This window comes from Sapajus apella, unplaced genomic scaffold (genome assembly GCF_009761245.1).
Source record: "Sapajus apella isolate SASKATOON/1434 unplaced genomic scaffold, GSC_monkey_1.0 scaffold170, whole genome shotgun sequence".
NCBI lineage: Eukaryota > Metazoa > Chordata > Mammalia > Primates > Cebidae > Sapajus > Sapajus apella.
This window is the reverse complement of record NW_022437110.1, coordinates 803,523-818,420: the sequence shown is the minus strand read 5'-3', so window position 1 is coordinate 818,420 and position 14,898 is coordinate 803,523. Positions and strand designations below refer to the sequence as shown.

The 14,898-nt window shown below is 56.2% G+C and overlaps 1 protein-coding gene across 1 annotated transcript in view; it reads right to left on the bottom strand.

Annotated features, from left to right (window-relative positions):
- Window positions 1-3,271: 3,271 nt before the first annotated feature.
- Window positions 3,272-14,898, bottom strand: part of AHNAK2 (AHNAK nucleoprotein 2) — a 42,365-nt gene continuing 30,738 nt past the window's right edge. Inside the window, exons 8-13 of the mRNA XM_032267588.1 lie at window positions 14,260-14,876; window positions 13,570-14,040; window positions 12,607-13,062; window positions 10,279-12,087; window positions 9,184-10,080; window positions 3,272-8,694 (exon numbers count right to left, since the gene is read on the bottom strand). Coding sequence (XP_032123479.1) covers window positions 4,090-8,694; window positions 9,184-10,080; window positions 10,279-12,087; window positions 12,607-13,062; window positions 13,570-14,040; window positions 14,260-14,876 — 8,855 coding nt within the window. The 3' untranslated portion in view covers window positions 3,272-4,089. The remainder of the gene's footprint in view (window positions 8,695-9,183; window positions 10,081-10,278; window positions 12,088-12,606; window positions 13,063-13,569; window positions 14,041-14,259; window positions 14,877-14,898) is intronic.

Genomic DNA, 14,898 nt, shown 5'->3' with positions numbered 1-14,898 from the left:
GGGGAGGGCGGGAGGGGACTCGGGCTGAGGAGGTGGGGAGGGCGGGAGGGGACCCGGGGCTGAGGGGACGGGGAGGGCGGGAGGGGACTCGGGCTGAGGAGGTGGGGAGGGCGGGAGGGGACTGGGGCTGAGGGGGTGAGAAGAGAGGGAGGGGACTCAGGGCTGAGTCCCAGGATGGTGGCAGGGAGGGTCCTGCAGCTGAGGGGACATGGAGGGTGAGAGGGAGGGGACCTGGGGCCGTGGGTGAGGGGACAGGCTGGAGAGGGTAGGGATGCACAGAGCTGTGCAGTTTGTAGGCTGTTGTACAGGGTGGTCTTAAGAATGTGGGGGCAGGACTGTCCTGAGGATGCAGGGCCCAGGACTGGTGGATGGGGCTGAGAGGACCAGCATTTGAGCTGAGGGGCAGGAAGGTGACTCCAATCTGAGACTAGGACTTGGATGCAGCTCCACTGGAGCTCACCCTATCCTGGGAGCCACCTGGGCACCTGTCCTGCAGATGCAGGATTTGAACCCAGGTTTGGTGACTCAGTCCTAACTCTTCTGCTATGAATCCTGGGTCAGAAGCCTTCTCAAAGCACCCTGGCTTATCTCACCTGATGGTTCCTGACCAAGACCACAGGGTCCCCTCCCCTGGTGGAAGTCCACGGGGCCATGCTAGTCTGGGGTTCAGGAATGGCTCAGCGTTGTGAAGGAGCCCTGGTTGCTCTATGGATCCCAGGATCTTGCTCTCCCAGTCTTGAGGCACCACTTTCCTACCCTTCTTTAGTCCTCTTTGCTGTGGGGAAAGCTAGCGAAGTTCATCTCAGGTACAGTACAAGTTACTTTTCTGTTCGATTGGTGATCTTATACTTCCCCCATCTAAAGGACACCTTAGACCTCAGCATTCTGTTCGTACAGAAAGTATACACCCATCCTGCCTCCGTGCTCAGGCTTGTGAAAAGCTTGCTGTAGATGCTGCAGGGGATTGGGGATCCATACAGCCCTGCAAGGCCTTAGGAGCCTCTGGGGGCTGCTTTGTATGTGAGCTGCACTTGACCAAGCCAAGCTCTGGCAGTTGCAGTGGCTGCTCCCTGTGGCTTCCTATCCCCCATCCATGGTCCAAATCTCCTCAGCAACCATCTGCCAAAATGTTTCGTGGCAACAACTGGCTTAGGTGCTGATATCATCCCAAACTGAGCTCTGCCCTCTAGGGCTGCGTGTGTGGGTTTGCTTCCTAGTTCTTGGCCTTACACCTGAATGTGTCTCAGAGCACTTGGCCTGCTTTCGACGCCTGCCAGCTATGTTCTAGGAGGGATCATGTGCTCCAGGCTGTGATTTGGACAACTGTCTTGTCAGCCAGTGAAAGGCCTCTTCACACACCTGGGGTCTGGCAGCCACACCTCAGTGGCACTGTCAGAGGCCTGCTTCAAAGCAGACTCCAAAGGAAATCCAGCTTGATAAGGCTTGGGAGACCCCAGGAGGACACCATGATATGGCCCCTTCTGAGATATAGCAGACAGACTCTAGAATGGCTCCCATGACCACCTCCTGGCATGTATGTCCTTGTGTGATCTTACCCTTGAGTGTCTGCAGAACCTGTGCCTGTTGTAACCAATACAAAAAACACAAAGGAAATGGGATATCACTCCTGTGACATCCTGTGATCATATAACATAAGGTTATAATATCATCTTGCTAGCAGTCTATCCCTTGCTAGTTTTAATGAAAACAGGCTATAAGCTGTCCTATGAAGAGGCCCATGTGGCAGAGTACTGCGGTCCCCTCCAGCCCCCAACTAGCAAAAAACTAGGGCCCTCCATCATCCAGTCCACAAGGAGTTGAGTGTGGCTAGCAATAGTGTGTGCTTCAGAAGTGGCTCCTTTCCCAGTCATGCCTGAAGAGGAGACTATAGCCCCAGCTGATACCTTGATTGCAGCCTAACAGGACCTTGAGCAGAGAACCCAACAAAGCCACACTTGGACTCCTGCTCCACAGAAACTAAGAGATCATAAATGTGTATTGTTTTAAGTTGCTAATTTGTAGTGATGTTCTTATGCAGCATAGATAACTCATACACAGAAGCAAGGTCACGTGAGAACCCAGTAGGGGCCCCTGCTGCTCAGCCACTCCCCATATGCTGGGAGAGCTGTCTCTCTGGCCTCTAACACCAAGGTCCCCACTATCCCAGGCCTTGACTCTAGGATCAGAGAGGGACAAAAGCTCCATGGAGCCAGGCAGACTTCTCCCTCTGCAGTACTCCCTGGGCTGCTCTCACCTAGTTTGTCTGGCACATACAAGTTGTAGCAGAGAGAGGCAGGAAGCTGGGCAGGGAGAGGGTGACAGCCTTGCTCAACTGAGGGATGAGTGCCCACCAAATTTCCCTTCTTTTCCTGCTCATGAGCCCCCAGGGGACCTGTGTTCGTTCACTTTCTAGAAGCTTCTATATCCCCTAACTTGGATGACCCCCACAGGCCTCTCCAACTCAGTACAGAGAACATATGACCCTGGTGGCATGGGGGGAGAACCCAGCATCTCTCCCCTGCCCAGGTTCCTGTACCCCATAGCTGCCACCCCTCTGGAACCTCTCAGGGAAGCACAAGGAGTGGTAGCCTTGGAGTAGCGCTCACCCTCTGAGCACGTGGTCCTCCAGATTGGCTCACAGCCCAGCTCTTGCTCTCATACCCACAGCCATGAGAGCAGCCACCTCCCTAGGAGACCATGAGCACTAGATACCCAGGAGCCCACCTAAGCCAGGAGGGTGCTGGGGCCAAGTTCCGTTGCCCCCTTTGACACTGCATACCCATGAACCCAGCAGGGGTATCTGAGGGCAGCTGGGAAGAAATTTGACCACTGAAAGACTGTAGAAAACCCCTTAAACCTCACTCTACTACCCCACGTGGATTTGGTTCCTGTGGGCTGCCCAAGAGAGCCTCTGTGGTGAAGAAGCTTCTGAGGATGTGCCCCTAAAGATGGCCAAGGACACCTTTCTGTGCTGTCCCCACTCTGCACTCCATCCCCCATCCCACACTGCCTCCAGCTGGAGAGTTGAGGGTTTTGTGTCTGTGTTTCTGCAACACTGTGAACTCAGCCCTATCTTCCTTGTCTTCCTCACAGCCCCTAAAGCTCAGGGAGCTCAGAGGAGGACATGGACAAATGGACCATAAGTAGGCAACCACTCTACTGGTCCTCCTTGACTGTTCTCTAGAGCTACTTAGTAGAGACCTGGAGAGCATAGGAGGAAAGCAGTGGTGAACTTCGACCCTGAGACAAAAGACCTGAGCAGACTTCACCATGGGATGTAGCACTTTCTTTATTGCCCATCCAGAGAACAGCCAAGCCAGCTTCATCTGCATTCTGGCTGCAGCATGTACATTAGGGGGGGCCACAGTGTGGGATGTGCATGCTGGCAAGGCACTGGCAGATGCTGGCAGGCAAGTGGACATGGATAGATGAGAATGACAACTCACAGATGTCCTAGCTTCTGTTGACCCACCTGCCAGCCACTGGCCAGCACCTTTCTGCCCAGCATGTGTGCATTGTCACACAGAATGTCTTGAAGCTTGCCATTAGTGAGGCATTCAACAAAGAAGTAAGCGCATAAGTGAGTAGGAAACAGTGTTTCCTGGAATATACCGCACTCTGCCTGAAATAGGAAAACCATGTTTGCTAGGAAGCAGCAGCAGCAGGAAAGAAGTTATACCAAAACTACTTGTATACCACAGATATTCTAACCCTTTCCTCAAAGAAATAGTCATGTTCTGTTGGGTATTATGGACAGGTCTCTTGAAATTTATCTAATAAAGACAAACAAACTTCCCCAGCAGTGCCTCTGAGTACCATGTGAATTCTGGTGTCTTGTGAGAAGCCAGGGTGCCTTCTTTGTATCCAAAGCTTTGAGGAAGCTCTAAAGCTTTGGTTCCATTTTAGGAGGGCTGTGTGATGGTGTCAAAGGTGTTCTGGTCATTTCTGCTCTGTTCTCAGTCTGTGAAGGTAGGTGGACATAATGTGCTCCTATGGGGTGTTCCATATGTGTGTGTAGCCTCTGCTTTCCAGCTTAGTTTTTTGCATCTCTCTTGTGTTGACGAGCCACACCTCTCAGCCTTCATTTGGTCACAGGCCTGAGCCTTTGCCTTCATCATCAGCTTTTTTGTCCTGCTCTAGCAGGATTAACTCTGTTCTTGCCACGGATGTCACCATCACTCTGGAGCCCAGCCCAGCGTCCACAGGCCCCACTAGTTCACTCTCTTCCTTCTCTTCAGGGGAGAAACTTTCTTGGGCATCAAAAAAGGTGATTGTTTCTTCTTGAAGTTTTTGTTCTTCCAGCTCTGCCTCATCTTCAGTGCTTTTGCTTTTCTTGGTAGAAGATGAGGAGAACCCTAATTTGGGAAATCGGAACCAGCCTGCCTTCTCCTGTTTTTTAGGCAGTTCAGCCTCTGGTCGTGCCTCAGGCTGTGTTTGAATAGGAGCAGTTCTCTGGGCATCATTTTTGGAATCAACACCTGTGTCATCAACAGAAGAGGAAAACCCAATATTTGGAAGCCAAAACCAAAGCAGACCAGATTTTTTACTTTCTGTTTTCTCTTTTGGAGCCCTGCCTTCATCTGCCAGCGGTGTGGTTGCTTCTTGGCTGTCATCAGGGGGAAACTCAAGAATTTCTGCTGGCTCCTCATCTGAACAGCTGTCTGCAAGCTGGTGGCCAGCAGGAACTTCAGATGTGAGTGTTTGCTGTCCCAGTACATTGATGCTGGAAGAGATCATCTCAAATGGTTCTCCAGTGTCAGGCTGGAGATCTCCAGAAATGGAGTCTACTCTGAGGGCAGCTTGTGTGGGTGCCTCTTCCAAGCCCTCCTGAGTCCTACAGTGTTGAGTCACTGTTGTGTACACTCTAGCCTGCATTGGGGCCTCTGGGATTTTCACCTTTAGCAAGGAAAATCCATACGAAGGTGTTTGAATCTCTGATGCGGGGATCTCTGATTCCCGTACAATCTGAGTGGAAAAACCCCTGGGTGCTGAGAGATCTATAAACTCTGGTGTCACTGTACTGTGTATGGTGACCTCTTGACTTTCAGCATGAGCACCCTGAATATGCACTCTGACCTTTGAAATTGGGGAAGCTTCCAAAGGCAGGTTAAGGTCCACAGGCTGCTCCCTGGGGACCCCAGCACCTGCCTTCAGGATGCTGGCTCCCCAGAGCCCCGGCCTTTCCTTACAAAGGGCTATGTCAATATTGGCCTCTGGACACTGCACTTCCCTCACAGTGGGGATGAACACATCATCCTCTGAGCTGGGGGCAGGGAAGGAGAACCTTGGTACCTTTAACTTGGGGAATTTGACAGTTAACACAGAATCTTCCCACAGCTGATCCACATTAACCACAGAAATCTGGGATGGCACATCAGTACTTGAAGCTTTCAGTTTAACTGGACCTTCAGGCAGTGAAGACCTTTTCTCTGTTTTCTCCTCCATGCCAGCAAGATCATGTCCTGGCTTGGAAAGAGAAATCTCATCCATTTCTCCTAGAAGAACCTGGGTTTCTGGAAGCCTTGTGCCAGGCATCTGAAAAGGGAGAGGTCCTTTGGTTGAATGGATCCTGACCTCAGAAGTGGGAAGCTCACCCTCAGCCACTCCAGCAGTGGAGAGGTGCAGCTTCAAGCCTGTGCTGTCAAGATCACACTTTAGAACCTCTGTGGATGATTTGTTCTTAGAAGCTGTCACTACTGCCTCTGCTTCTGGGAGCTGTAGGGACATATTTGTCTCCACGTTTGACCCAGAAACAAGAAACTCTTTGACTCCAGCTGCTGCTTCACCCCCTGTTACTGCCGATGCCTGTGTCTGAGCCACTTCCAGCTTTCCAGCTCCACCTCTGTCCCTGGAAGAGTGCCTGAGACTGGGCATGTGGAACTTGGGCATTTTAAACCAGATTTCCTGCAAGTCCCTTGTCGTGCCCTCCTCCTCTGGGCTTTCCACTGTGTGGTCTTCAGCATCTGGTTTTCTACAGGATGGCTGGAGGGGGTCTTCAGGTGTGGGGGCTATCCCCTCCCCACAAGGCTGGCTTGCTGGGACATCCCCAAGCCCACATCCTCTGCTGTCACCTTCAGTAGACAGATTATGTTTGGGAAGAGGCAGGTCAGCTTCAGACTGGCTCACCTCCACCTTGGTCTTGGAGGATCTGAGATCAGGTTTGGCAAAGCCCAAACTAGGAATGCGGACCTGTGGCCAATGGAGGTTCACACCCTCACCTTCTGTGGCGCCTGCTGTTGAACCAAGTCCTCCCCCACCACCTTCACTGCTGGCCTTTTCTGTGACATGAAAGCTACCCCCTGCTGTGGCACTAGAATGAGAAGGATCCATGTCTCTCTGTGGCAGGCTGACACCACCCTTAGAAACTTTCATTTTGGGAAGTGCAAGTTTTGGCATGGCAAAGCCAGGCTTTGTGCTGCTTCCCTTCTCTCCATCCCTCTCTGGAGGCAGATTCATGTGCATGGCAGGCTGGAGGGCCACTTCATCCTTGTCTAAAACCAGGCTGAGTTTTGAGTCCTCCACACTGCATTCTGGGTCCACCTTTGGCCCTGCTTCCTTCTTTGGGGACCACCTAAATGATGGAAGCTTAAACTTGGGCATTTTGAAGGAACTCCCTTTCCCTTCGTGGTCAGCATCTTCCGCAGGGGTTCCTCCGGGAGCCACTACTGAGGTCTCCAGGGAGTCCACAAGCTCTTCCAGGCCCTGGGACACAGAGGTGCCTGGGGATGGCAGCTGAGTGCTTGGCAAGGGGAACGGTAGCCCCTCTCCAGGGCTAAGAGGAGACATGACTGGGGTACCCACCGCTGAATGTAGGTCTCCCTCAGGAACTGCCATTTGGGGGCCTGAAAACACAAATTTTGGTTTATAGAATTTAGGAAAAGACACCTGACCATGAGGAGCAGGGATCATGGAATTCAGTGTACCAGAGTGACTGTCAGTTTGAGAAGTTTGAACTCCCTCTGGACGCTGCAGGTCAGTGGAACACTCTGTCTTGGGAAGACGAATCTCAGCCTGAGACCCAGAAGGAATTTGCAGAGCAAGCTCAGGGGCCAAGGAAGCTCTGGGAACAGTCACCTGGTATTTTGTGAGTATGTCACCCTCACAGGGGGAAAGGATAGAAGATTCAAAGTGGGGACCAGTGAGATCAAGCTGAGATGATGAAAATCCAGACAAACCAACCTTAGGCATCTGCATGGATGGCTCTAAATCAGCCGAAGCCTGGTGTAATTCAAACTGTGAAGAATCTGAAGATGATGCCACAGGAATTGTGGAGAGACTTATACCAGGCTCCGCACCTGGAACTAGACTATCTTTAGCAGTTTTTGCAGAAGAAAATGAAACTTTGGGCGCTATAAACTGCAGGTTCTTAAACTTAGAATCTACTCCAACTATTCCAACACCAAGTCCAAACTTATCATCGTGTGATGGAACCTGAAGATCACCTTCACAAACGACTTCAAACTTCCTGTCATTTACAGACACGTACTTTTCGTCCAAGGACCAGTTGCCTGCAAGCTGAAAACTGCCCAGCTTGGCTCCTGGGACATTGACATCCACCTCCATGCTGGGCAGAGACACTTCCACATCAGGTACTGTCACCTCTGCCTTGGGGCCTTTCATGTCCAGCTTGGGGCCCTTGACGTCCACCTGGGGGCCCTCGAGGTCCACTTTGGGCATCTTGAAGCTGGGCATTTGCACCTCGGGCAGGTGCCCTTTGAGGCCAGCTCCCTCAGACATGTGGCCCTCTGGGAGCTTCACGTCCACATGGCCAGCCTGGACCTCCAGGTTGGCAGAAGGGGGCTGAATGCTGAGGTCAGTGGTCTTGAGGTCCCCCTGCATGGAGGGGAGGCCCACCTTGGCCTCCACCTTCGGCACAGACGTGTCCACTGAGGCCTCGATGGACTTGCCTGGGGCTGACACCCTGAATGATGGCATCTTGAACTTCGGCATCCTGAACTTGCTGTCTTTGGCGGTGATGATGTCCTTGTCGGCAAGGGACAGGTCCCCCTCCAGCTGCACACCGTCCAGCTTGGCTCCTGGGGCTTGGATATCCACCTCCACGCTGGGCAGAGACACTTCCACGTCGGGGGCTGTCATCTCTGACTTGGGGGCTTTCAGGTCCAGCTTGGGGCACTTGACATCCACCTGGGGGCCCTTGAGGTCCACTTTGGGCATCTTCAAGCTGGGCATCTGTACCTTGGGCAGGTGCCCTTTGCGGCCGGCTCCCTCGGACACATGGCCCTCCGGGAGCTTCACATCCACCTGGCCGGCCTGGGCCTCCAGGTCGGCGGAAGGGGGCTGAATGCTGAGGTCTGTGGTCTTGAGGTCCCCCTCCATGGAGGGGAGGCCCACCTTGGCCTCCACCTTTGGCGCAGACACGTCCACTGAGGTCTCGATGGACTTCCCTGGGGCTGACACCCCAAACGATGGCATCTTGAACTTGGGCATCTTGAATTTGCTGTCTTTGGTGGCGGGCACATCCTTGTCGGCAAGGGACAGGGCCCCCTCCAGCCGTGCGCCATCAAGCTTGGCTCCCGGGCCCTGGACGTCCACCTCGACACTGGGTAGAGGCACTTCCACGTCAGGGGCTGTCACTTCCATCTTGGGGCTTTTCAGGTCCAGCTTGGGGCCCTTGATGTCCACCTGGGGGCCCTTGAGGTCCACTTTGGGCATCTTGAAGCTGGGCATCTGTACCTTGGGCAGGTGCCCTTTGAGGCTGCCTCCCTCAGGCACGTGGCCCTCCGGGAGCTTCAATTCCACCTGGCCAGGCTGGACTTCCAGGTCGGCGGAAGGGGGCTGAATGTTGAGGTCAGTGGTCTTGAGGTCCCCCTGCATGGAGGGGAGGCCCACCTTGGCCTCCACCTTCGGCACAGACACGTCCACTGAGGCCTCGATGAACTTGCTTGGGGCTGACACCCCGAACGATGGCATCTTGAACTTGGGCATCTTCAACTTGCTRTCTTTGGAGGCAGCCACGTCCTTGTCGGCAAGGGACAGGTCCCCCTCCAGTTCCGCACTGTCCATTTTGGCTCCAAYGTCCACCTCCACACTGGGCAGARACACTTCCATGTCAGGGGCTGTCATCTCCATCTTGGGGCCTTTCAGGTCCAGCTTGGGGCCCTTGAGGTCCACCTGGGGGCCCGTGAGGTCCGCTTTGGGCATCTTCAAGCTGGGCATCTGCACCTTGGGCAGGTGCCCTTTGAGGCCGGCTCCATCGGGCACATGGCCCTCTGGGAGCTTCATGTCCAGATGGCCTGCCTGGACCTCCATGTCGGCAGAAGGGGGCTGAATGCTGAGGTCGGTGGTCTCCAGGTCCCTCTGCATGGAGGGGAGGCTCATGTGGGCCTCCACGTTTGTCGCAGACACATCCGCTGAGGCCTCGATGGACTTGCCTGGGGCTGACATCCCGAATGATGGCATCTTGAACTTGGGCATCTTGAACTTGCTGTCTTTGGCAGCGGTGACGTCCTTGTCAGCAAGGGACAGGACCCCCTCCAGCTGCCTGCCGTCAAGTTTGGCTCCCGGGGCCTGGACATCCACCTCCACGCTGGGCAGAGACACTTCCACATCGGAGGCTGTCACCTCCGCCTTGGGGCTTTTCAGGTCCAGCTTGGGGCCCTTGATGTCCACCTGGGGACCCTTGAGGTCTACTTTGGGCATCTTGAAGCTAGGCATCTGCACCTTTGGCAGGTGCCCTTTGAGGCCGGCTCCCAGAGGCACATGGCCCTCTGGGAGCTTCATGTCCATCTGGCCAGCCTGGACCTCCAGGTCGGTGGAAGGAGGCTGAATGCTGAGGTCAGTGGTCTTAAGGTCGCCCTGCATGGAGTGGAGGCTCACCTCGGATGACACCTTCGGCGCAGACACGTCCACCAAGGCCTCGATGGACTGGCCTGGTGCTGACGCCCCGAATGATGGCATCTTGAACTTGGGCATCTTGAACTTGCTGTCTTTGGTGGTGGCTAGGTCCTTGTTGGCCAGGGACAGGTCCCCCTGTAGCCGTGCGCCATCCAGCTTGGCTCCCGGGGCCTGAACGTCCACCTCCATGCTGGGCACAGACACCTCCACATTAGGGGCCATCACCTCTGCCTTGGGGCCTTTCAGGTCCAGCTTAGAGTCCTTGACGTCCATCTGGGGGCCCTTGAGGTCCACTTTGGGCATCTTGAACTTGGGCATCTTGAACTTGCTGTCTTTGGCGGCAGCCACGTCCTTGTCAGCTAGAGACAAGTCCCCCTCCAGACGCATGCTATCTACCTTGTTTCCCAGGGCCTGGATCTTCACCTCCATGCTGGGCAGAGCCACCTCCACATCGGGGTCAGTGGGGACTGTCACTTCCGCCTTGGGGCTTTTCAGGTCCAGCTTGGGGCCCTTGACGTCCACCTGGGGGCCCTTGAGGTCCACTTTGGGCACCTTGAAGCTGGGCATCTGCACCTTGGGCAGGTGCCCTTTGAGTTTGGCTCCTTTGGGCATGTGGCCCTCTGGGAGCTTCACATCTACCTGGCCAGCCTGGACCTCTAGATCGGCAGTAGGGGCCTGAATGCTGAGTTCAGTGGTCTTAAGGTCCCCCTGCATGGAAGGGAGGCTCACCTCGATCTCCACTTTCGGCGCAGACACGTCCACCGAGGCCTCGAAGGACTTCCCTGGGGCCGACGTTCCGAATGATGGCATCTTGAACTTGGGCATCTTGAACTTGCTGTCTTTGGCGATAGCCACGTCCTTGTCAGGCAGGGATAGGTCCCCCTCCAGCTGCACGTCATCCAGCTTGGCTCCCGGGGCCTGAATGTCCATCTCCACGCTGGGCAGAGACACCTCCATGTCAGGGGCCATCACCTCCGTCTTGAGGCCTTTCAGGTCCAGCTTGGGGCCCTTGATGTCCACCTCGGGGCCCTTTAGGTCCACTTTGGGCATCTTGAAGCTGGACATCTGCACCTTGGGCAGGTGCCCTTTGAGGCTGGTTCCCTCGGGTACATGGCCCTCTGGGAGCTTCACATCCACCTTTCCAGCCTGGACCTCCAAGTTGGCGGTAGGGGCCGGAATGCTGAGGTCAGTGGTCTTGAGGTCGCCCTGCATGGAAGGGAGGCTCATGTCGCCCTCCATCTTCGGCACAGACACATCCACCGAGGCCTCGATGGACTTGCCTGGGGCTGACACTCCGAATGATGGTATCTTGAACTTGGGCATCTTGAACTTGCTGTCTTTGGCGATGGCCACGTCCTTGTCAGCCAGGGATAGGTCCCCCTCCAGCTGCGCGCTGTCCAGCTTGGCTACCGGGGCCTGAACATCCACATCCACACTGGGCAGATGCACCTCCACGTCCGGGGCCATCATCTCCACCTGGGAGCCTTTCAGGTCCAGTTTGGGGCCCTTGATGTCCACCTGGGGGCCCTTGAGGTCCACTTTGGGCATCTTAAACTTGGGCATCTTGAACTTGCTGTCTTTGGTGGCGGCCATGTCCTTCTCAGCCAGGGACAGGTCCCCTTCCAGCTGTGCGCTATCTACCTTGTCTCCCGGGGCCTGGATGTTCACCTCCACACTGGGCAGAGACACTTCCACATCAGGGGCCATGGGGACCATCACTTCTGCCTTGGGGCTTTGCAGGTCTAGCTTAGGGCCCTTGAGGTCCACTTTGGGCATCTTGAAGCTGGGTATCTGCACCTTGGGCAGGTGCCCTTTGAGGCCAGCTCCCAGAGGCACGTGGCCCTCTGCGAGCTTCAAGTCCACCTGGCCAGCCTGGACCTCCACGTCAGCGGAAGGGGCCTGAATGCTGAGGTCAGTGGTCTTGAGGTCCCCTTGCATGGAGGGGAGGCTCACTTCGGCCTCCACCTTTGGCACAGACACATCCACCGATGCCTCGATGGACTTCCCTGGGGCAGCCACCCCAAATGATGGCATCTTGAACTTGGGCATCTTGAACTTGCTGTCTTTGGCGATGGCCACATCCTTCTCAGCCAGGGATATGTCCCCCTCCAGCTGCACGCCATCCAGCTTGGCTCCCGGGGCCTGGACGTCCACATCCACACTGAGCAGAGACAACTCCACATCAGGGGCAGTGGGGACCGTCACTTCCGCCTTGGGGCTTTTCAGGTCCAGCTTGGGGCCCTTGACGTCCACCTGGAGGCCCTTGAGATCCACTTTGGGCACATTGAAGCTGGGCATCTGCACCTTGGGCAGGTGCCCTTTGAGTCTGGCTCCCTCGGACATGTGGCCCTCTGGGAGCTTCACATCCACCTGGCCAGCCTGGACCTCCAGATCGGCAGTAGGTGGCTGAATGCTGAGGTCAGCGGTCTTAAGGTCCCCCTGCATGGAAGGGAGGCTCACCTCAGCCTCCACTTTCGGCACAGACACGTCCACCCTGGCCTCGAAGGACTTGTCTGGGCCCGACGTTCCGAATGATGGTATCTTGAACTTGGGCATCTTGAACTTGCTGTCTTTGGCGGCAGCCACATCCTTGTCAGTCAGGGATATGTCCCCCTCCAGCTGCACGCCGTCCAGCTTGGCTCCCGGGGCCTGAACGTCCATCTCCACGCTCGGCAGAGACACCTCTACGTCGGGGGCCATCACCTCTGCCTTGAGGCCTTTCAGGTCCAGTTTGGGGCACTTGATGTCCACCTGGGGGCCCTTGAGGTCCACTTTGGGCATCTTGAAGCTGGGCATCTGCACCTTTGGCAGGTGCCCTTTGAGGCCGGCTCCCTCAGGCACGTGGCCCTCTGGGAGCTTCACATCCACCTGGCCAGCCTGGACCTCCAGGTCGGCGGAAGGGAGATGCATGGTAAGGTCAGTGGTCTTCAGGTCCCCCGGCATGGAGGGGAGGCTCACCTCAGCCTCCACATTCGGCACAGAGACATCCACAGAGGCCTCCATGGACTTGCCTGGGGCCGACACTCCAAATGATGGCATCTTGAGCTTGGGCATCTTGAACTTGCTGTCTTTGGTGGCAGCCACGTCCTTGTCAGCCAGGGACAGGTCCCCCTCCAGCTGCGCGTCATCCAGCTTGACTCCTGGGACCTGGACGTCCACCTCCACACTGGGCAGAGGCACCTCCATGTCGGGGGCCGTCACCTCCGCCTTGGGGCCTTTCACGTCCAGTTTGAGGCCCTTGATGTCCGCCGCAGGGCCCTTTAGGTCCACTTTGGGCACCTTGAAGCTGGGCATCTGTACCTTGGGCAGGTGCCCTTTGAGGCCAGCTCCCTCAGGCACATGGCCCTCCGGGAACTTCACGTCCACCTGGCCAGCCTGGACCTCCAGGTCAGCGGAAGGGGGCTGAATGCTGAGGTCAGTGGTCTTGAGGTCGTCCTGCATGGAGGGGAGTCTCACCTCGGCCTCCATCTTCGGCACGGACACATCCACCGATGCCTCGATGGACTGGCCTGGGGCTGACACCCCGAATGATGGCATCTTGAACTTGGGCATCTTGAACTTGCTGTCTTTGGCAGCGGCCACGTCCTTGTCAGCTAGAGACAAGTCCCCCTCCAGACGCACGCTATCTACCTTGTCTCCCAGTGCCTGGATCTTCACCTCCATGCTGGGCAGAGCCACCTCCACATCAGGGGCAGTGGGGACTGCCACTTCCACCTTGGGGCTTTTCAGGTCCAGCTTGGGGCCCTTGACGTCCACCTGGGGGCCCTTGAGGTCCACTTTGGGCACCTTGAAGCTGGGCATCTGCACCTTGGGCAGGTGCCCTTTGAGTTTGGCTCCCTCAGGCACGTGGCCCTCTGGGAGCTTCACATCCACCTGGCCAGCCTGGACCTCCAGGTCAGCAGTAGGGGGCTGAATGCTGAGTTCAGTGGTCTTAAGGTCCCCCTGCATGGAAGGGAGGCTCACCTCGGCCTTCACTTTTGGCACAGACACGTCCACCGAGGCCTCGAAGGACTTCCCTGGGGCCGACATTCCGAATGATGGCATCTTGAATTTGGGCATCTTCAACTTGCTGTCTTTGGCAGTGGCTACGTCTTTGTTGGCCAGGGACAGGTCCCCCTCCCTCCGCGCACCGTCCAGCTTGGCTCCAGGGGCCTGAACGTCCACCTCCATACTGGGCACAGACACCTCTTCATCAGGGGCCATCACCTCCACCTTGGGGCCTTTCAGATCCAGCTTGGGGCCCTTGATGTCCACCTGGGGGCCCTTGAAGTCCACTTTGGGCATCTTGAACTTGGGCATCTTGAACTTGCTGTCTTTGGCAGTGGCTACGTCCTTGTCAGCCAGGGACAGGTCCCCCTCCAGCCGCGTGCTGTCTACCTTGTCTCCCACGGCCTGGATATTCACCTCCACGCTGGGCAGAGACACCTCTACATAGGGGGCTGTGGGGACCATCACTTCCCCCTTGGGGCCTTTCAGGTCCAGCTTGGGGCCCTTGACGTCCACTTGGGGGCCCTTGAGGTCCACTTTGGGCACCTTGAAGCTGGGCATCTGCACCTTGGGCAGGTGTCCTTTGAGGCCGGCTCCCTCGGCCATGTGGTCCTCTGGGACCTTCACGTCCACCTGGCCAGCCTGGACCTCCAGGTCAGTGGTAGGGGGCTGAATGCTGAGGTCAGTGGTCTTGATTTCCCCCTGTATGGAAGGGAGGCTCACCTCGGACTCCACCTTTGGTGCAGACACGTCCACTGAGGCCTCGATGGACTTGCCTGGGACCGACGCTCCGAATGATGGCATCTTGAGCTTGGGCATCTTTAACTTGCTGTCTTTGGTGGCAGCCATGTCATTGTCAGCCAGGGACAGGTCCCCCTCCAGCTGCGCACCATCCAGCTTGACTCCCGGGACCTGGATGTCCACCTCCACACTGGGCAGAGACACCTCCACGTCGGGAACTGTCACCTCCGCCTTGGGGTCTTTCAGGTCCAGTTTGGGGCCCTTGATGTCCATCTGGGGGCCCTTGAGGTCCACTTTGGGCATCTTGAAGCTGGG